We start from the raw sequence: 23,016 nt of genomic DNA on the forward strand, positions 1-23,016 counted from the left end.
CTTTCTTCAGTTTCAAGTTCATTAATCCTTATGTCACTTGTGTCTAATATACCATTTAACCTGTCCATTGGATTTTTAATTTCATTTATTCTGATTTTCACTTCAAGAAGTTCTATCTTTCTCAGTTCTGCTTGGTGTCTCTCTCTCTCTCTCTCTCTCTCTCTCTCTCTCTCTTTTAACAGTTGCTTGTTATTTTACTCATTCTTTTTTTTACCTATTTAAATGTATTAAAAATACTTATTTTATATTCTGCGTATGATAATTCCAACAGCTATAGTCATTGCAAGTCTGATTTTGTTGCCTGTGGTTTCTACTGGCGTCGCCGCCATGGTGTCTCCCTCACGTGTATGATGACTTTTGATTTAAACTCATTTTTGATTGAACTTCAGCTGTGAGAAGTCTTTAAGGCCTGAATTGAGGTTATTTGCTTCTGCCACGTACTTGGGCACTTCCTCCTGAGATCACTTTAAAGTAAATGATGAGATTTTGGTTTTTCCTCAACTCACAGAGTGACTAGAGCTCCTCAGGATGGCCAATGGCTATTACTTCTCTGGATTTCTACTTTCCCTTTACTCTGAACTCTAAGACTTTCTCTTGTTCTTTATCAGCTCATTAATGTATATAAAATATTTTAAACTTTGCTATATGGAATTTTATATGATTTTCAAAGGGCATCTAGTCTGTCACATACAAGGAGAATGGTAACCTTTCTGCTCTTGGCTAGAATGTGAAACTACATGGAAAAAGTTCCCACTGTGACCTGATATACAAAGCTTCTTTGTATATTTCTTTTTCTAGGGTAATCGTGGAGCCCCGGGGTCATCTGGAGAAAAGGGAAATAGAGGAAATCGGGTAAAGTGTGAGAATTATTCTTCTCTCATATTTCTGTTGCATAAACTGACCTTGATAGTTTATGTTTAAGTTCTGGGAAAGAATCCTCTAATGGTTTAAGTTCTAGATCGGGAGTTAAAGGGCAATAAATATTATCTTTTTGGAGTCTTTAGTTGAGACCCTCCTGTGCTGCTAGTGAAATGAGTGATAAAAATCCAGTTACTTAGCCTTTGGAACAGTAATCACTGCGTCCTACCTCATGGGCTTTGCAAAACTCCCTGTCACCAGTGATCCAGTCCCACACCCCAGGCCTCTCAGCCACGACCTTCATTACTCTCAGTCCAGAAGGGTCCTTCCCAATCAGATTGTACTACTCATTGTACCCTGAAGATTTCTTGTGCATGCCCACCCCTGTGTCTTAGCTCGTCCCAGGCACCCCATCCTGGAGTGGTTTTTCCCTGCCTCCGTCTTCAGGGCTTATTTGAATATCAGTTTTTCTCCAATTTCCACCTCCTCTCTTTCCTCCTCAGGACACCCTCCTTGACCATGTCAGCCTGTAGTGCTTGCTCTCTCCCTTCTCTACATCCTTCTCATGTACATTATTTGCACTATCTGCTTGACAGGGACTATTCACTGCCTCATGCTGGTAATTATGTTTCTATGCAAGGGAAAGCAGATCCCTATGCCCACTGCAGACATTACTAAGAGATTATGAAATCCAGTCTGAAGGATCCATCTCAGAACTGTTATAGTCAGCTTCTGTCGATTGATTGGATTAGATAAGGGGGGGGGAGGTAAATTTTATTTACTTTTGTTCTTTTTTTTTATTTTGGGGACTCATGCAATTAGAGTAATACTTTTACCCCAAGGTGTGGATTGATTTCCCAATAAGTAAAGCAGGGAGTCACAAGAAATGTTTCTTTATTGAGGGAGGTTTAATCGATAATGTGCAATTTGTGGATTCGATTTTAGAGAAGGTGGGGGACACCACATTTCTTTCAAGACTGGAGAGCCTTCAGCTTCCATTGAATTTAGTTAAATTCTACAAACACCTGTCAAAGTCTTCCTACCTGTAGAGTGTTTTGCTAGATACAAAGAAGGGTTCAAAGATAAATAAGTCATGGTTGTGACCAACAAAGAGCTTATTCACAGTATAGGAGATAAGATTTGTACAGGAAGAACTATAATCCAAGATAGGATAAGATAAAGGTTGTAAGAATGGTGTAAATAAAGAATCAGTGGGAGTATAGTGACTTGGAGAAGAATCTAAACTAGAGCGGCATTTCTTCATCTGAACAATAATAAAAATTTGCTGAGTATCTATCTATTGTAATCCAGGTATGATTTTAGAATGGGGAACAAGACAGGCATGGGTTCTGTACCTCAAAACTGGACTGAAAGATATTAATGAAATAATCACAAAGTAGCTGTAAGGTTATGGCTGAGATAAGGATATGAAGGACAGATAAATGACGGGGATCTGATCCAGACTGTGTGTATTCAGGAAGGCTTCATCAAGGGAGTGAGGATGGCATGAAATTTGAAAGATGAGTAACAACCAGATGGTAAAGGAGGAGGGAAAGGGGCAAGAGGTCAGTCTTCCATACTAAGGTCCTGTGGTAATTGATCATGGTGCCCAAGGCAGGAGAGGACCCTGACATTCCAGGGAGTACAGGAAATCAAGGCATTTTTCATAGACCTCTGTGAGGGAGACACACAGCCCTGTTAAGACACGCAATTCCAGGCAAAGAAAAAGGAAAGGCTTAGAGTTAGCGGAGCTCAGTGTGAGTTCGGACAAACAATGATTCCAAGTCCACAGGAGTGGAGGGTGAGATAAAAGGTATAAAGAGTGGGAAGAGGGGCGCCTGGGTGGCTCAGTCGTTAAGCATCCGACTTTGACCCAGGTCATGATCTCATGGCTCGTGGGTTCTAGCCCCACATCAGGCTCTGTGCTGACAGCTCAGAGCCTGGAGCCTACTTTGTATTCTGTGTATCCCTCTCTCTCTGCCCCTCCCTAGCTCATGCATGCTATTTCTCTCTCTGTCAAAAATAAATAAACTTAAAAAAAAAAAGAGTGGGAAGAAAGTCTGGAAGGGCAAGTTGGAGTCAATGTAGTGCCATGGTGAGGAATTTGGGATTTTCTGGGTCAGAAAAAGGAAGGACTGGAAGTTGGGCACATCATGATAAGAACCAAATGCCAGCCTCTGTATTCAGCATTTTAATTTATTATTCCATTTAATCTCTATAACAGCTTGATAAAATGGGTATATCTATTTCACAAATGAGAACATTGCATCTTAGAGAAGTCAAAAAAATTCACCTAGCTAGTAAATTGGACAGTAGGGTTGGAATTTAGAATTAACTAACTCCCTTTTACCATTATATGAGGCCAGGAAAGAGGTAAGGAGGAGTAACATTATGAGGTGGCTGTTTTTAGAGCCTAGAGAACATTCCATTTCCTGTGTGTCTGAGAACCATATCTCAGAGATGGGTCCCACTCCACTGTCCTCAGAGTGTGGCATATACCCTCTAGAACCAGGCACATAACCCCATTTGAGGAAGGTTCCTGGGGTGGGGGCTCTCCCTGACGCCGTGGCTCTGTAGGAACTACTACACAGAGAGAGTACCAGTAACCACAGATTTTTAAGAGAGGCAACCATTTGTTTATCATGTCATAGTCTTATGGCAAATTGCTTCACTTCACTGGTTCCCCTTCTAGAGTAGGAGCTCCAGAAGCATTTTTCTCTCATTTGCCTCTTTTTCATGAGATCTTGCTGTGCCAGTGCTGCCCACATTTGTGGTAGAGACCACCTTCTTCTTCTCATGTGTGTTTCTGTGTAAGAGTATCAGGGAGATGTGGAAAGATTAGGAATTTGGTGGTAGGGACAACTGGGTCCAACTTTGCTGAGCCTTAGGTTCCTTGCATGCAGTATGTAATTCCTGAGTTGTAAGGGTTCACATACCTACGGTGAGGTCATGCATACTTAGGGCCACATATATCAGAGATTTCCAGTAAAAGTATGTTCTTTTCTTCATCTCCTCCTCACCTCTTGGGCAGCAAATGCTTTAAAGTTCAAGTACTAAATTGCTCTTTTAATGTGATTCTCATTTTGCCTCTTAATGTTCTCTTTCCTTTGGGCAATAGATGATCTTTTAATGTGACACATTTTTCCCCCTGTGATTTCAGGGCTTGACGGGACCACCTGGACCACCTGGAAAGCGTGGAGAGCCTGGGTTAAGGGGAGATCCTGTGAGTGCTTTAATCCAGGGCCTTATAAACAGTTTGCTTAGACACAAAGTCAGAGAGAAATTAATTATTCATTAATGAGGCATCTGTTCAGCCTGTCTTAGCATTGCAACAAATAAGAGATTTGTGAGGAGATCCATCTTATAGAACGTTTGGGTTCTTAAAGAGTTTGCAACTTTAATTGCATTGGGTATTTGGGATTTCTAAGCAAAATCAGACAATTAAAAAGGTACACTTTGATGCCTTTAAAAAATCATACTTCCTGTAATTTCTTTTCCTATCTTTTCTGTCCATTTGAGGTAAGCAACCTTTTCTTTTCTCAGGGGGATCCTGGAGCAGATAGTTTCATCCAAGGCCCTAAGGGAGAAAAAGGAAGGCGTGGACATCAGGTAAGATCACCTCTGTTGACTTGGTGATATTGGTACATGGGGGGGTGGGGTGGAGGTGGGGCTGGGGCGGGTGCGGGGGGCGGTTGGAAATTCTAGTTGGTGAGGAAGGCTAGAGCACTCTGGTTGGATCAGCACTGAAAACTAGGGAGCAAACCTCTGGGACTCCACTGCCCATGGAGACAAGAGCTCCGAATGCTAATCCCCAGTTATATCCTTATATTCTTGCATCCTTGTCTTGTGGTTTCTTTTTATCTTGAAAAAAATCTCATTTCCCACAACACTAGCAATACAGGTTACTTTATGTCTTTTGTGCTTGGTTTCTTCACCTCGAAAGTGAAAGCATCAGGCTCCGTGATGCCTAAGATCTTTGCAGTTTAAAAATTCTCCAAGGTCATCATGATGCCTTGATTCAAAAGACGGTCAGGACATTACACTGTTGACTTGCTTTCCACCACTGCCATTGTTGACTGATGTGAATCGAGTAGTAGCCAGTTGTAGAGATAAGCTCCTTATCTGGTTTTGAAAACTGGAAGTGTTATGACAGAAGGTAGCACCAAAGGAAAAAGACTTGTTCACTTTGCAAATGCTGCTGATTGGAAGCCATCTTTAGAATTTTTTTTGATGTCCTGGTTATTAAAATGCATGACTGAAAGATGACTACCCCCAGTGCCTCAGTCCTCACATCTTGTCATTCCAAATTTCCAGAAACAAGGTCTGCACAGCAAAATGTTTATAACTGTAAAGCAACCTCTATTTCCTTTGAACTCCAGTTTGCCTCCTTTGACAAAGCCTTAGGATGTTGATTCTTTTCCCTGAATTGTGACTCGGTTGCATCCATTTTGTAGATGGCCAGGTCCTGTGTAAAATCCAGTTTGTAACAAGATCATTATTATGTAGCCATGGGAGAAAACTGTAACTCCTTGCTGCAAGAATTTCTCATCCTGTTGTGAATTACAGTTATTTTGGACAAACTCCATTGAGAGGGTTCTCTTGGGTGAATTGAGATTGGAGAGCCCTGTGAATAGCCAATCAGTTATAGAATTGAGCAAAGAGAAGCAACCCTTAACCCATCTGGGTCCCAGTTCCCTCATCTATAAGGTGGGAAGGTTAGAAAAACCATTTCAAATTTCCCATGAGTTAATGGGCGTCATGGGAAGGAAGGCATATAAATTGAGCTTTGATTCCATGGTTTGCTCATGGTTTTACAGCTGGAAAGAACTCAGGCCTCTATACAAACTGTCCAGTACTGTGTGCATCACAGCACCCCAGCCATGGGGAAAGTCCCATGCTCTCAGTTTTCAGAGGTCTCCATCACTGACTTCAGCTGAGGGTTAACTTAGAACATTAGATCCCTGAATTGTGTGTGCAAACAAAAATTGGAACCCTCTGAGGTGGTGCCATGTAACAGTGAACTTGTGTTCCACATGGTTTCTACTCCCATTCCGAGCTCAAAGAAGGTTGCTAAATATTCTTTGAATAGACTTGGGTAATAGAAGTCACTCTCACAAATTATACAAGCCGATAGCTGGGAATGCTGAAATTCTAGGTTGGTAAGTGCCATTAGAAGATAGACCTCTAGGGGGCAATCTTTCCTCGGTACAAGTTTTCTTGGCTGTGCGAAAGCAGAGAGTTCCTCTGAAACTAATCAGAAGCGGAAATGGAGTCAGCGAAGAAACAATTACCATTAATTTATATGGAAACATATTTGAGTGTTCCAAGACCCCCCCAAATAACTTCTAGGCTTCTCTGATACCTTAGGACACATCTTGCTAAGGGATGAGCAAATAAATTGAGATGCAGGGATGCTCCCAGAGTTCAAAGCTATGGCAGCTGGTTGCTGAGATGCTGAGTGTGGTCCCCAGGGAAGGAGCTTGGCGGGGCCTCTCGCTGCTTGGGGTGCGGGCTGCTTCTGTAAAGGCTCAGTGCAAAACACATGCTGATGCCTAAGATCTGAGCGCTGATCAAGGACTGTGTGGTATATTTAGTTGTCTTGCCTCAGTAGTATCCCTCAGTCACAGCTGTTGTCCAGTCCTTTGTTTCCGTGACATGGGCGTTCCTGACCAGTTATTTTGCCAAACATCCCTCAGTTAGGATTTGACTGATTGTTTCCTCATGATAAGATTCAGTTTAAATATTTTTTTTTCAGGAGATTAAGTAAGGCTGTAGCCTTCTCAGTCACCAGGAGAGAAACTATGTCTGGCTGTCTCATTACTGGTACATTAATTTGGTCACTTGATTCAGATGCTGTTCACGAGACTTAGCCATTGTAAACACACTTTTTCCCTCTTTGTAATGATCAAGTAATCTGGCAGTGATACTCAGATTGTAAATTTCTTGTTTCCCGACAGTCTTTTACCCAATGATTCCAACATCTGCCCAAATGACTCCTTTGCTACGCTGGCTGCAAAAAACTGTCTACTATTGAAGTGAGAAAATGATAAATGTTTTAAGAAAGAATCTTTTGGGGCGCCTGGGTGGTGCAGTCGGTTAAGCGTCCGACTTCAGCCAGGTCACGATCTCGCGGCCCGTGAGTTCGAGCCCCGCGTCGGGCTCTGGGCTGATGGCTCAGAGCCTGGAGCCTGTTTCTGATTCTGTGTCTCCCTCTCTCTCTGCCCCTCCCCCGTTCATGCTCTGTCTCTCTCTGTCCCCAAAATAAATAAATGTTGAAAAAAAAAATTAAAAAAAAAAAGAATCTTTTTTATATCTAGACCAGTTGTTAGAGTGCCTTGTCTAAAGCCTCCTTTCTCATACAGCCTACTATATTTAAAAAAAATTTTACAGTAAAAGTAACACTATAGATATTTGGGAATACAGGATGTAAAATGTAAAGAAAAAAATGAATAGTTCCAGTAACCAAGAAAAAAAAGTAAGTTTACAGAACTTTCCTAACTTGGTGATGCAATTACTTTCCCTGAGAAAGTCAAATAAGGATCCCATTGGCTTATTAAAAAATGTTCTAGTTGCCACGTAATATTCCATTGTGTATATAAACCACAATTTCTTTATCCATTCATCAGTTGATGGACATTTAGGCTCTTTCCATAATTTGGCTATTGTTGAGAGTGCTGCTATGAAATATGGCTTTTCGTAGCAACGTGGATGGAACTGGAGAGTGTGATGCTAAGTGAAATAAGCCATACAGAGAAAGACAGATACCATATGGTTTCACTCTTATGTGGATCCTGAGAAACTTCACAGGAACCCATGGGGGAGGGGAAGGAAAAAAAAAAAAAAAAAAAGAGGTTAGAATGGGAGAGAGCCAAAGCATAAGAGACTTAAAAACTGAGAACAAACTGAGGGTTGATGGGGGGTGGGAGGGAGGAGAGGGTGGGTGATGGGTATTGAGGAGGGCACCTTTTGGGATGAGCACTGGGTGTTGTATGGAAACCAATTTGTCAATAAATTTCATAAAAAAAAAAAAAAAGAAAAAAAAATGTTCTAGTACAATATAAAGAAATGAGGAACTGTCATTTTATCTTTCTCTGTATTTCGGATAAATTATTCTTTCAGCAAATTTAATATACTTGAAAAGAATGTTATAACACATTTTTTCTCCTTTATAAACTTTTGATAAACGTAATTTGTAATTGTTGCATACTATTTCAATAAGCGTTCCTACCATAATTTAATCAATGCTTCCTTCCATGTTGTGGAATATTTATATTGTTTTCGAATCTAATCTATCATAAGTAACCGTTGGAAGAACAGCTTTGCACAAATGCTTTTATTTCTGTATTTCACATTCTTACCCTGTTTCTGTGTTCTTACTGAGTTGGCATGGGACTTTACTGAGTATCTAAAATGTCCCTCCTTGGCATCCAAGGTAGTTTCTGTTTCTCCTGAAAGATGGACTCATTTTTTTCTCTGGACACCATTTATTTTCCCGCTTCTGGGCTTAAAGAAGTGAGAGCAGCACAAAGCTTCCTCATCGTGACTGTGTGTAAAACCTCTCCCTCCATCATCATCTGTGCATACTGATCGCTCCACATGTGCAGAGACACGTTCATCTACCTTCTGGTTCTGTCTGCCACTCTGTACCTATAGGATGGGTAGAAAGGGAAATCCCAGTATTTTTCAAATATTAAGCATAGCTCATTGGGGGAACGTGTATGACTACTGTCGCAACATGATGAACCCTGAAGAGTTGTCACATGAACAATCTTTGGGGGAGGCTGCCTACAGTGCGGATATTTTAGAACACCAGAATTAATCCGTTTGCTTCTAGAGAAGCGCTGACCCACAGAACTTTTTGAGATCAAATATTTTATATCTGTGCTAATATGGTAGCCACTGGCCACGTGTAGTTACTGGACACTTGAAATGTGCCGAGTATAACTGAGAAGCTAAAATTTTAATTTAATTTTAATGAATTTAAAATTAATAGCCACATGTAGCTAGTGGCTTCTGTATTAGAGAGCCCATGTCTGAAGAGTAAATCCAGAAGGATGTAGACATCGAAACTTATATTCCCTTTACTTCTTCCTTTTCAGGGAAGGTCTAGTTTTGACGGACCTCAGGGGGAACCTGGAAATGTTGGCCCTCAGGTAACTATAACCACTCTTGGGTTGAATTTCACCTGCTTTTGTGGAAGAGTGAGGTAGGCTGGGGTGAAAATTGGGTTGTTTCTTTCTCTAAGGTCTTTGCTTCCCTTCTGTTCTTAGGGGTCAAGAGGAAGACGCGGTGTGCCAGGGCTGGAGGTCAGTGCTTTCCGCAAAGACTTGCTTTACGTTCTGCACGTATGGCTACTTTAAAGAGTTCTCTCTGAGGTCAAGGGGAGTGCTGGCTGGGCTGTCTGAGATTGCAGGAAGATCACTGAGAGGTTTTCATGGGACCTTTTCCACGAAGAAGACAAAGTTTGTATGGTTCCCTGCTTCCCCTCCAACCTGGAATATTCCATTTAGATTGAAAAGAAGCTAATACCTTAGTGAAAAATGGTTTTACCTCTGAAATAATGATTTTTCCATGTAAAGAAGTAGGGCTTCCTATGAGTGCTTAAGGGGATTGCATGGTCCCTAAATGAAGGAAAAAGATCGAGCTTTTACCATTTATCCAAATGGGAAGGATGCGATTAGAGGGTGGGATAAGGGGATATCTCTGTGGGGGAATTGTATTTTACTAAGCAATTATCCAGCACCAGTCACTGCATTAGACCTTATTTTTATCACCTTCTGTAAACCTTTATACAACCCTCACAGTTATGAGCATCATTGGTTCCCTTTTATGAAGAAGAGAGAAAATATGGTTTAGCAAAACTTGTCAGAGGCCACATACTAATAATAATTGGTAGAGCTGGATTCAAATCCAAAGATCAGGATCTTTTTGGAATTTTTTTACAAAATAAGTTTATTGTGTAGACTTCTCTCTAATACAGTGTGGTCATGCTCTGCTGGTATTATTTTTTCTAGCATCGTCCTGATTTAGTGATGGAGGAAAATCACAGATTGATTTATGTCAACTCTGAGCCCAAGTGTGTGTGTGTGTATGTGTGTGTGTGTGTGTGTTGGGCAATCACCTCCGAGGTACAAAGATGATGTGACTCCTGTGTCTTTATAACAACAGTGTTGGAAAAGCACGGATGTTAAGAAATTTCAAGTCTCAAAAATCCAAACAAGTTTTGTTGACACCAAGTGAAATATTTTTTTCTCATAAAATGTTAGGATTTGAAATAAGTTCTTAAATAGATATTTCCTGTTAATTTGGTTTTAATGCTTATGAAATAAATAATGTCTGGAACTATCATTTTATCTTACTGTTTTTATCCCCAAAAGGCAGACAGAAATAGACTGTTTTGGAGAAATTAAGTGGCTCTAGGCAGTGGAAGGAATTTCCTACTTTTGAATCATTTAATTCTTTTATGACACTACATATCGTTTATCTAAATATCCATTAACAGTGGGTTCTCTGTTCAGCTGGGTCATGGTTATTTTTCTTTCCCTATGTCACTTCATCTCCTGTGGGTTTTTTTTAAGGTTTATTTTGAGAGACAGAGAGAGGGGTGGGGGAGAGAGAGAGAGTCCCAAGTAGGTTTCACGCTGTCAGCACAGAGCCCAACACGGTGCTTGATCTCATGACTGTGAGATCATGACCTGAGTGGAAATCAAGAGTTACACCTTAACCAACCAGGTCACCTACGTGCTCCCCCGCCCCCATCTCCTGTGTTATTTTAAATTTAATTTAAATCAGAGTGAAGCCTGTGCATACATTTGAAGTCAGATTGCATTATCTCCCTGTCCATTCTTCCCTGCTCTTCAGGAGCAACTCACTGTGGGCTAAGTCCTTCTGGTATAATTGCCCTTTTTCTAAACAGCATGGTTACTTTGGTATTTCTTGGTTTTCAGTTTGGGATGTTGTTCTATTGATTTCTTGCTTGTGGGGGGGATAAAGATTTTTCTTAACCTATCCATCTGCTTCTTACACTTCCCACAACTCATCCTTGCGAGATACTTACTTTCTCCACTTTTGGTCAAGACAGTTCATTGTTCATACAATTGCTAGGTAAATATTATTTGCAGCTATGTAACTCTTATTTTCTCTGAGGTACTCTTTCCCCTCATTTGCTTGTAAATTAACTTTGCCAGTTAATTATAAAGCTCTTTGACAAAACCAGTAACCTCCTAGTATATTCAAACATGTCAGGTTTATTTCTCTTGGATTTCTCCTTTCTGGCCTTCTGACCTCCTGCTCTGATTCAGACGGATTGCTCCTTGGGCCTCTGCTCTGTTTTCTTATTGGGAAGGATTGTGGAACAGTAACCGCTTATTTTGGGAGCAGAGAAAAATGTGTGCAAACTACTGTCTTTAATAGGAGACCTCTCCATTTAACACATTGTAATCTTGATGAATCCCTGTAGTTGTCTGCTCTTTTTCCTATTCAAGCTTTGATTTTTTAAATAAGAGATAAAATCATATTGAAGCGGACTACTAACATGTCAGTAGTTTGCTAGTTAACCTAGTCTTGGAACATTGGTCACATAGATTCATTTATGTTTTTGAGGCTGTGACTTGCTAACGATGAGCAAGTAATGTTGGAAGATTATAGTTTCCAAGGGTGCTGAATTCCAGATTACAGCATCCCTTGGATCTGGGGAAAATATGGCTCATTACTGTCTATAAAATTAGATATGCTGACATCTACAAGATGTATAATACGTTGAAAATTTAAATAAGATTTTGTTTATAGAAAATATTGTATTATGGCAGACAAGTCAATGCATAGATTATTTTGGCAATAAGGGGAAACTTTAATTAAGAATATCATTTTTAGGGGTGCCTGAGTGGCTCAGTTGGTTAAGCGTCTGACTTTGACTTAGGTCATGATCTCGTGGTTTTGTGAGTTCAAGCCCCGCATCGGGTTCTGTGCTGACAGCTCAGAGCCTGGAGCCTGCTTCGTATTCTGTGTCTCCTCCTCTCTCTGCCCCTCCCATGCTCATGCTCTGTCTCTCTCTGTCTCTCAATAAAAAATAAATGTTAAAAAAAATTTTAAAAAAGAATATCATTTTTAAAGTGTAAGCTCACTAGCTTCCTGCAATTATTTTCATGTTTGTGTGTTTCCTGTAAGAGATAGATAGTAAGAGTTATTATAATGGATATATTATTTTATAGTCTGCTTTTCTGTTTCCAAATCATCCTATTATCATTTAAATATATTATAGCATACTCTGTAGAAGAACAACTATTTGCTAAACTATTCTTATGTTAAGCATTTAGATAATTTCTGTTTTGTTAGATATTGTGGTTAGTGATGAAAAGAAAAACTGTATTACAGGGTTTTTTTCTTGCTTTTGCTTTGCTGAAATGATTCCCTTAATATAAATGTACAAGCGTGGAGGTATAACAAGAGTTTGAACTTGGCTGTATAGAACCAAGTTGTTTTCAGGATGTTGCACTCTGAATGTCACTAATGTGATGTGCAAAGATTTTCACAACCTATTTCAAAATTTCTAGCTACAGTCCTTTTAAAACTTAGCTATGTTCATAAATCTAGAAGTCAACTGTTAAAGAGCAGAATAAGATAACAATAATGATTAAGACAAGTGTTGGGGTGCCTGGGTGGCGCAGTCGGTTGAGCGTCCGACTTCAGCCAGGTCACGATCTCGCGGTCTGTGAGTTCGAGCCCCGCGTCGGGCTCTGGGCTGATGGCTCGGAGCCTGGAGCCTGTTTCCGATTCTGTGTCTCCCTCTCTCTCTGCCCCTCCCCCGTTCATGCTCTGTCTCTCTCTGTCCCAAAAATAAATAAACGTTGAAAAAAAAAATTAAAAAAAAAAAAAAGACAAGTGTTTCCCAGGATGCCTGGGTGCCTCAGTTAAGCATCAGACCCTTGGTTTTGGCTCATGGTTCGTGAGTTCAAACCCCATGTTGGGCTCTGTGCTGACCGCGCGGAGCCTGCTTGGAACTCTCTGTCTCCCTCTGTCTCTGCTTCTCCCCTGTTCATGTGCATTCACATGCTCTATAAAAAATAAATAAATACTGGGGCGCCTGGGTGGCTCAGTCGGTTAAGCATCCGACTTCAGCTCAGGTCACGATCTCGCGGTCTGTGAGTTCGAGCCCCGCATCGGCTCTGGGCTGATGGCACGGAGCCTGGAGCCTGCTTCCGATTCTGTGTCTCCCTCGTTCTCTGCCCCTCCCCTGTTCATGCTGTGTCTCTCTCTGTCTTAAAAATAAATAAACGTTAAAAAAATTAAAAATAGATAAATAAATACACATTTAAGAAAAAAACTTAAAAAAAAGGAGTGTTTCCCATTTACCTGAACAGTTTAAAAAACCTAATAAGCACAAGAAATTGACCTGCACAGTGATTAATTCTCAGTTTAAGGTTTTTTCTCTTTGCAAATCTATGAATAATTAGTAGCCTTTCTGACACATGAGCAACATGAAAAAGAAGGCAGAATAATTCACAAAATGGGTATTATCTTCAATCTTAGAAAATGTATCTTCTCTGTAGAAGTGAAACTTTTAATACGAGGGAGAAATGAAGTCAGTTATTAGACGAATTCTGTTAAGGGCTCACCCTTTGCTCAGAGAGCCAGCTTAATCCTGTAAGAATCTGTAGGGTTTATTTTTGGTTTTGTTTCAAGAAACCGTAGGGTTTAGAAATTTTTTTTTTTTAATGTTTTATTTATTTTTGAGACAGAGACAGAGCATGAGCAGGGGAGGGGCAGAGAGAGAAGGAGACACAGAATCCGAAGCAAGCTCCAGGCTCTGAGCTGTCAGCACAGAGCCCGACGCAGGGATTAAATCCACGAACTGTGAGATCATGACCTGACCAAAGTCAGACGCTTAACCAACTGAGCCACCCAGGCGCCACACAAGAACCCGTAGGGTTTTAAAGTCAGGTTTCTGCCCTTTCTCTTTGTGCTTCATGTGCCTTCCCCCAGAAGGTCCGCTTGTTGCTGTGTTCAACATTCTGAGTTCCTTCACGTGGGATAAGAGTCCTTAACACCAGTGAATACTTAGCCCATATCCCTTAAAAGGAATGGATGGCCTTTGAGGAACCCGTTATTATGTCAAATGGGAGCTTGAGTTGTTTAAACAAGGTGTTTTTCTTCTATCACTAAGCTAAGACATTGGAAAGAGTCATGCAAAAACTGAAAAAAAAATCTGGCTTTGCAACATAAGTGGAGCCCCCTCCCCCCATATCTTCTCACATTCCATATCCTAACAGAACTGAGCACAGACAATCAAATCTTTCTTATCTTTCTCTTGTGGCTGTCAAATGACATATTGCAGGGAAGCCTGCCTTCAATAGGAACCCTAAGGGTGCCTGGTGAACTCACTAAGTTTTGTTCATTTTAACAGGGTATGCGTGGAGAATCCGGTGAACGGGGTTACCCGGGAGAGCTTGGATACTCAGGCCCACAGGTTGTATCAGTGAAGTTGATTTTAGTGCTAAAGGATATTTGTTTGAAATTATAACTTAGATATTTGGATGGGGATTTAACATATATCAGAATGGCCTTGGATACCTCTTTTCCAGGGCCTTTCCCAAGCAGATTGTGTATCTCTCTCCTGGGCAGGTTGAACCCTAATAGCAATATTTGTGAATTCTTAAGATGTCTTAAATATGGCCTTAAGCACTTGTATTAACCCATTTAATCCTTTAATGGGGGGGGGGTTATTATCCCTATTTTACAGAGAGAAGTAGAGGGGGGGATAGAGAAGTAAGGTAAAGTGGCCAAGCTCCCACAGTTAGTAAATGATAAAGATGGGATTCAAACTCAAGCAGTCTAGTTATCAAATCTGTGCTCTTAATTACTGCCTTTGAAACTGTATTGAACTTACTCAAACAGTACTTAATTCATTAAAATTTTATTCAGTTTGGCATAAAAAATCTGCGAAGTGTTTATTGACTATCTGTAATACATAAGTCACTTTGCTAATAGGCGTGGGACCTTCAGGAAGGACGTTAAGGCCAGGAAGAGTCTTGCCCTCAAGCAGGGTGTTGTAAAGGATTCAGTGATAACTGGAAATTTAAATTTCCCCGTCCAGTTCTTTTGGAATCTTCTAAGCATAACCCAAATCTGTCATTCTGTAAACCCTTCTGGAACATGTTCTGCATCTTTCTTTTAAAAGCCAAATTGTTCCCAACTATCAAGTGGAAGAACTTGAAAACAACACATTTTACTCACACATTGAATCATTCTCCATAACCTTAAAAACTCTATGAGCGTCAGGTGATAACTTTGAAAGGTTTCTGTTGTTTTTCGACTTGACAAAGGTACTAAAGGAAGAAATGGGTAATCAAAGTGTAATTAGGGATTGTATTTATTTTATGATAGAAAAGTGTCTGAACATAGGGGAAAACAACCTAGAGATATATTTTTGCCTTTATTTTGATCGCTGGCTTAATTCAAATTTGGACCCCCCGCCACCGTTGTGTCCTGGGTTTCTCTTTTATATTCACTCTATCCTACTGCTGAATGCAAGGGGAACATGTTGTTTTGTGAACCATGAGCAAGATAATCAATAAAACCTCTCCTTAATTTCACCTCCCACTGGGATGTGGGTATGATGCTGTGTTTAAATAGATGACTACAATACCTCACCCAGGAGTATAGAGGCCATGATAAATGTTTTTAATAGGAAAACATTTTTTTTCAGAAAAGCTGGAGAAAAATTAGTGTTGAAATCAGTACAATAAAATAGATTGGGGAGAAAATGGGTAACTCCCCAGCAATGTGTCCAGTGCGATTAGGCTTCTTAAAGGTCCTATTGGTTCTTGAAAAAATCAAAATGTGCTCTTGTGTGTGTACAGAGAAGGTTGAATTTTCAAAGGAGATCAATATCCCAGCAGCCCCTTTCATTCCCCTTTGAGGATTTAAAACTAGTTGGGTGTATTAAAATATAAAAGCAATGTTCTGAGATTTTAGGGCTCATCAGATTCAACTGCAGAGGTGGTCACAAATATGGATGCTGAAGGCTCATATCCAGTGCTTCAGATGGAGTGAGTCTGGGTTGCTTTGGTGCTGATGCTGCTGAATAAAGTGTGATACATGTGATAGTGATGGGTCAGGGCACCTTGATTTGTGCTCCCGTCGGTGACCAAGGCGACTTTGTGGTTACATGGGAAATAGATCATAAACACTGATTGAATTCTAATGTCATCTTTGTATCAGGGACCAAGAGGAAGGCAAGGACAACCAGGAAATTCTGGACCAAAAGGCTCACTGGGTGCTAAGGTACATTTGAAAAACGAAAAACTACAGCTGAGTTGCATATTAACAGTGGCCAATTCATACACCTGAGTGTTCCTGGATAAATAACATAAAGCTACACTGTTTGTTCTGGAATTGGTAGGTATCAGGGGTTTCTAGAAATAGCTAACTTGATCACTGGCTGTACCGCCTTCTATTCTGGTAAATTGTGGGAATATGGTGATCAGTGAGATTGGGTTAGAGCCCCAAGGGTGTTTAACACAAACTGATCATGACTTACCTATAGTGCAAGAAAAAATAGAGCTGTACAGAGGTATAAACGGCCAATATGATCCTCACAAGCATAAAAAGAAGCGTTACTATCCCAATTTTATAGATAAGGAAACCGAGGCTCAAAGGGATTAAAAATGATTTGTCATGGGGATGGTACATGGTGGATTTGGCTTCCAACTTGTTCTTTCTAGTGCCCCTTCTACTCCTGACCCAGTCTCCCAGTGGTTCATAGAAGCATCAGACCACATTGAGACAGATGATTAGGAGTGGCTTCCTGATGATGGGAGCATTTGACATAGCTTAAATTCTGAGCAGCATGGTTTAAGTTAGGGATAAGCTTCTCGATCTGGAGATTCAAAATAGCAACACCAGGATGGCCTATGCCCTAGTTCTGTTCGTATTGACTCTCGATCAGAAAAAGTCTAGCCTTGTTCTGATTGTATTATTTTCATTCTCGTTTGATAGTATTTTCTGTTTGGAGCAGGTGAAAGTCTAGGTGTTTGTCTTCCTGATCTCTTAATCAAACGGCGTTTTTCCCTCTAGTAGCCAGATCATCGCTCCAGTGCTCAGAGCTTGGTAGATGTGGCCTCTTACATAGAACGCCTCCCCCCTTCTCCCCCACCCCACCACCAGCCCAGACGTTAAATGTGTATATGAAGCATTTTGTATGTTGAAGGATACAATTAATTGTATAAAACACTAAAGGTGATTTATGAGTATATTACCAGTTCCAGACCATTTCAATAATAACAAGAGAGTCAGGGAGTTAACTTTGTGGCCCTTGAGTTGATTTTGGTTGTGGTCTTGTTGTAGGGGATTCCTGGGCCTCCAGGGACAGTTGGTTCAAAAGGGAAAGCGGGACCAACAGGAATGAAGGTAAATGTCAGAGAACACATCTTTTTTTTTTTTTTCTTGGAAGTTGGGTATTCTCATGTGAATCTCTCCGTATGTGATCATTTCCAGTGTGAGTTTTTGATATCATTGGTGATGGTATTGACTATACCTTATAGTTGGACAGTGGATACAGAGAAGGAAAGACATATAGACTGACGTATAGAAAGATAGATAGACGGCCACCTATATCACTAGGCAAAGACATATCAATAAATAAATATATGGGTTCTCTACATTCACACCTAGGAAAAGCCAGAAAAATATAAAATTCTGTCACGGATGCCATATACCTCATTTCACTAATTTTCAGTGCCCAAATCTCCACTATATTTGTTAGTAATCTCTGTGTAACAAAGTCCAGAGGAAGATACTCACCTTAGACTGTATGGTGTTGGCAACAGGACCTGAATAAGTGTGACTGTAAACTCTCTAAGGAAAATGACATAAAACTGCATGAACTCATAGGAAAAAATTAACTTCATGTTTACCTTTTGTTACAAAAGGGAGATCTTGGTGACACAGGAGCCACAGGCCCACGGGGTCGACAAGGACTCAGAGGGCAACCTGTAAGTCTGGCTTCTCTGTTTTGGACTCTCGGCTGAATTTCTTGTTTGTTATTTGTTCTTGTTTCACACAAAGTTCGAATATTCCTGATGAATTTTGGGGTGCAAATATGATATGATCGCCAGAGCTGTTGTGACCCTAAAGAGTCAAAGGTTCTCAAACTCCTCCCATAAATAAAGAACCTAAAGATGTCTTGGGATTTATTTTGCCTCCTCACATGTTGTGGAAGAGGGATACGCCAGTGAGCCTCGTCTGTTTGACAAAGATGTTTTCTAAGCATTTGAGATTTTTTGGAATACAGATGTGTTCAATGAAACAATTTTTCCAGGGACACAAATAAGACAGGCAATCAGACTTGCAAACTTTTAAGTGCATGGCCTCAATTACCCAGAACATAGAAATAACCTTTGGAGACCAAGGATCATCAAAGGTTTACTTGAACAGATAATGCTCCCAGGGACAGGGCTCTGCATTTAGACCTTAGCCATCCCTCTGAACATGAGAGCCAGTTAGTTTTTTTATGACTATTTTCAATTCATCATTTTATTGGAATGAGCTTTATGATAGAGAGAAATGTGGTCTCTCCTGCAGCTCCTATGTTTGAGATTTCTTTCATCAACAGTGGGAACACCCTGCCATTGTTTTGCACTCAACATTGAAATTGCATTTGTTAGCAAGGGGAGAAGAAAAAAGCAGGCCAAAAAGCTTAAAATTAAATGTGCAAGGGGGAGAAAATAGAACAAGATTACTGTCAAAAGGAATATGGGATAAGTAGTGTTCTGCATCTACTCTCAGTTCGGGTGATGAAGTTAATGCTGTTTCACTTTATTAAAATTTCCTGGTTTAAAATAACACAAAGGTTGTTTCTACCGGTCTCTCCTTGGGACAGATGAAGCTGGGGAGCAATGCCTTTCTGGAAGGTGTCATTTCAGGAATGTCAGAAGCGGTTATCTCCAAGATAGGCGGTTTGGATCTCTGAAATTTGTAGGTGCCCGAGGCTGTGTGTGTCCTTCAGCAGAGAGAAAACGGAGGAACAGCAAATGAACCTCATTTGCATCTTTTTTGTCCCCAAACAATTCATCTTTGGCAATCTTCTTTATCTTATTCTTTTTCATTTTTCTAATGTTTCAGGCTTTTCCCCCTTAGGCCATAGGAATGATCTTTGTGGCTTAAAACTTAAAAAAAATTGTTCTCCTCAGTTGACTGCTTGGTTTAGGTGCAGTTTTTGTCCATTCAGCAAGGTGCACCTAAAAGGTTCTGAATTTACCCGTTGTCATAGGAAGCTCACTGTGTATATGTACAGATGCTAAGATCCCAGTAGTGTCATTAACATATTCATAATTGTTGTCATCACCATCACCTCTGCTTCCACTATCACTGCCTCCACCACGAACACTGTCATCATGACCAAGATCACCACCATTGCCATCATCACCTCCACCGCCCCCTCCCCCCCCTCCCCCCCCAGAATAACTTGCTTCCAACCAGTGTTGGAAGTGGAATGAAAATTCAGGTCTGTCTGGGTATACGTCCTATGCACTTATTCACTAAAGTCTATTGCCTCCATCCCAGTCTTTTCCTCCGTAAGTCTGCATTTATCTCTAGAGATTTGCCAAATTCTAGAGTTTCTTCCTTTGTTACTTTACCCTGCAAAGAAAGGAAATTTAGCCCAAGAGGGATTTTGTACAGTGATGTGGCTCCCTACATCTGTGGCATCATTTTGGTGAGGTACAGAATCTTGCTAAAGAAGAAGTTAAAATTGAAAAAAAAAATACTTTTCAGGTTTTAAATCCTTATCCTCTCCTTATCCTATAAAGGTAGCCGAGGATTTATCCTATGATACAGTATAAGCCTCCACCAAGCCCCTCTGCCTTCTCCACTTCCTTGCACTGCTGATTAATCCAAGGGTTCAGATAATATTGTCAACCAGTATTGATCTGGATGACTCTACCATTCATCTTGTGTCATTTTCTTAGGGTCTTACTGGTCCAGATGGATATGGACATCCGGGAAGAAAAGGAAAAAAGGTGAGGGTTATCTTACAGGGTATTCTGAACTGACTACTACGGTGATTTGTTTTTAATTTTACTAGAATAAGTCTTTATTATCCAAGTGGTATGCCAGAAATGGTTTCTAAATGCTGCTTATGACATGTTATAGCTGCCAGACCTCCCTCCTTAAAAAATAAAAGCTGATTTTGTTACTGCCTTATTTAAAACTTGAACTCCTTTCCTCATCTTCCACCTATGCCAGATATTTCCACCCCAGCCAGGAACTTCCCTAATTTCCTGTCTTTGCAAACACTCTTGACTCTATTTAGGCATGTCCTTACACACCTCCCTCCTTTGGACTTTTTTCACACATTTTCTCAGATCAACTCACGTATCAACTTTTCCTTGTGGAACCCTTCTTGGACTCCCCCATGGAAAGATTTGGTTGTCCTATACTCTGTGTTCCTCACGCACATTGGTCATGTTTCTATAGTAGCCCCTTTCTATTGAGGTTATATTGAGGTTTATCCCTACATATCTGGCTACCTCCCAGTTTGTGAATTTGACAGTCGATTGCACCTTATTCAATTTCGTATTGCTGGAATGAGCCTGGCACAGAGTAGGTACTCAGTAAGTATATTTGGATATTTCTACTCTCATAAGGATATGGTATTTTAACATGTAGTTAATGGGTTACTGACAGGTTTTTAAGAATGGAAATCACATGAAGACTGTTGAACAAATGTCAATAGCTACAGTTATTCTGAGTGCTTCAGTCTGCGAGTTACCATTTATTGCTTCACAACATAAGAAATCACTAGGATGTTTAGTGATGCCCAGCTACTTAACCCTGCAATTGTCTTGTTTCCCTGGATGACACTGTTGCCATTTTATTGATCAGGATATTGCCCTTAGTATAATTAATGTGTATACATGCCCAAAACATAGTAGGCTCTTAGTAAATATCTGCGCAATGACGAACCATGGGTGCCTTGGTGATCATCTAGTTCAGCCTTTTTGATTTATAGATACGAAAATTGAGATGTGGAGAAATGGAGTGATTTGCCGATAGTCACACAGCTGCTTAGAGACAGAGCTGAGTGTAGAAGCTAGCCCATTGGAGCTCCATCCTGGCAAATTAAGTCTTTCTTCTCTAGGGGAGAGTTTGCATAACAGGGGAATTCTGGGTAGAATTCAAATGTCCAGTTTTTCAAAGTTTATTTTATTTATTTTGACAGACAGAGAGAGTGCGCATGAGCAGGGAGGGCACAGAGGGAGAGAGAGAGAATCCCAAGCCGGCTCCACACTGTCAGCACAGGGCTGGATATGGGGCTCGATGTCACGAGCCGTGAGATTATGACCCGAGCCGAGATTAAGAGTCAGGTGATTAACTGGCTGAGCCACCCAGGCCCCCCTCAAATGTTCACGTTTTAAGCCACATACCAGCCCTGGTACTACATCCAAAGCAGCCTATGCTTATTGTGGTATGGCTAACACCGTGGATTCAGTCCACACTGCATGGGTTTTTCCTGGCAAGGCTTCATGGCCTCACTTTAAATAGCCCTATTGCTGCTTGGCCAGCTGGCTACCATTCCCTTCTCTGTTCATTTTCCTCTCTGAATCAATTGATTCATCTCTGCTCCCCTCTCCTCAGACTTCCAAGACCTGCTTTCTCTCCCACGTTTTCAGCAGGTGATTGTGCTTCTTGTTTCATTAATTAAATAGGAGCAGTGAGCAGAGAACCTCTACATACATCTGCCACTACGTAGGCCAGCCTCTGTACCCTGCCTTCCCTCTTCCTGCTGTGGATAAGAGTCCATGCCCTTGTCTAAGACTGATCTCTTCTCTCATGGGCTGCACTCTGTTCCCCTTTTGCTTCCTTCCTGGGTCCTTTCCCTTCTGCAATTCCCTTCTGTAATGTTTTTCCCTCTCCACAGATCATTCCTGTCACTATACAAAGTGGGAATATCACCCCTCCCACAAGCAAACAGACAATAAAAAAAACAACAACACTCATTTAACTACACAATACCATTGTCCCTTTTCTCTCTGGCAAAATTCTTTGAAAGAGTAGGTCTAGATCTGTGGTTCTCACCCAGGGGTGATTTTACCCTCTAGGAGATGTTCTGGTTGTCACGCCAGGGGAGGGGATGCAAATGGCACCTAGTGAGTAGAGACCAGAGATACTATTTTTCATCCTACAAAACACAGGACACCCCTCGCAACGAAGAAGAATGGTCAGGTCGAAAATGTTAGTAGTGCCGAGGTTGAGAAACTCCACTTTCTTTCCTCTGGTTCTCTCTAACTGGTGACAATTGAGCCTTCACCCCTCAGCTCTGCCCGCGCAACGACTAAACACCTTTAGTCAAGGTGAGACCACGGTGCTGAATCCATTGGTCACTTCTCTGCCCACATCATACTCTGCGTCTCAGCAGAATTTGACAAAGGGGATCAGGAGCTTATTCTTGGAACCTTTCCTCTCTCATCGTCCAGACCAGCCCACTCACTTGTTTTTTGCTGACTGCTCTTTCTCAGTTTCTTTGGAATGTTCTTGACCTCTAAATATTAGAAAACTCAGGGATCTATCTTTCTACTTCTCTTACTTCCCTCTTTACTCACTTCTCAGGTGACCTTATCCAGTTACATAGCATCAAGTATCATCTATCCTGTGATCTCCAGCGTATTTCTCCAGCTTGGACCATACTCTTAAACTCTAAATATGTTTCCACCTTAAAATTGGCATGTCCCCAAACAGCCTCCTCCTCCTCCTTCCTTCTTCTTCTTTTGTTTGTTAACCTTTGATTCTGGAAAAATTCAAACATGTGTACAAGTGGAGAGACTAATATAATGACACCTATCCCCATGCTCAAAGAATAAAAATCCTTGACCAATTTAATGTTGTTTTTTATGTATTCCACCACACATATATCTTTCTCCCAATTATTTTGAAGCAAATCCCAGATATCATATATTCCATGAGTAAATATTTCAAGCTGCATCTCTAAAAAATTCTTTAAAAACATAACCACAGGAGCATCTGGGTGGCTCAGTCTGTCAAGCGTCTGACCCTTGATCTCAGCTCAGGTCTTGATCTCAGGGCCATGAGTTCAAGCTCCGTGTTGTGCCCCACATTAGGTGTGCAGCCTACTCAAAAAACTAATAAAATAAAATAACAACA

General features: G+C 40.8%; 1 protein-coding gene across 1 annotated transcript in view; it reads left to right on the forward strand.

Moving 5' to 3' along the window:
* Positions 1–23,016, forward strand: part of LOC125175170 (collagen alpha-4(VI) chain-like) — a 103,571-nt gene that overhangs the window by 39,820 nt on the left and 40,735 nt on the right. Inside the window, exons 15-24 of the mRNA XM_047875508.1 lie at positions 799–852; positions 4,019–4,081; positions 4,402–4,467; positions 8,958–9,011; positions 9,129–9,164; positions 14,261–14,323; positions 16,078–16,140; positions 17,203–17,265; positions 17,787–17,849; positions 19,824–19,874. Of these exons, the coding sequence (XP_047731464.1) occupies positions 799–852; positions 4,019–4,081; positions 4,402–4,467; positions 8,958–9,011; positions 9,129–9,164; positions 14,261–14,323; positions 16,078–16,140; positions 17,203–17,265; positions 17,787–17,849; positions 19,824–19,874 (576 nt within the window). The remainder of the gene's footprint in view (positions 1–798; positions 853–4,018; positions 4,082–4,401; positions 4,468–8,957; positions 9,012–9,128; positions 9,165–14,260; positions 14,324–16,077; positions 16,141–17,202; positions 17,266–17,786; positions 17,850–19,823; positions 19,875–23,016) is intronic.

Source organism: Prionailurus viverrinus, chromosome C2 (assembly GCF_022837055.1).
Source record: "Prionailurus viverrinus isolate Anna chromosome C2, UM_Priviv_1.0, whole genome shotgun sequence".
Lineage (NCBI taxonomy): Eukaryota > Metazoa > Chordata > Mammalia > Carnivora > Felidae > Prionailurus > Prionailurus viverrinus.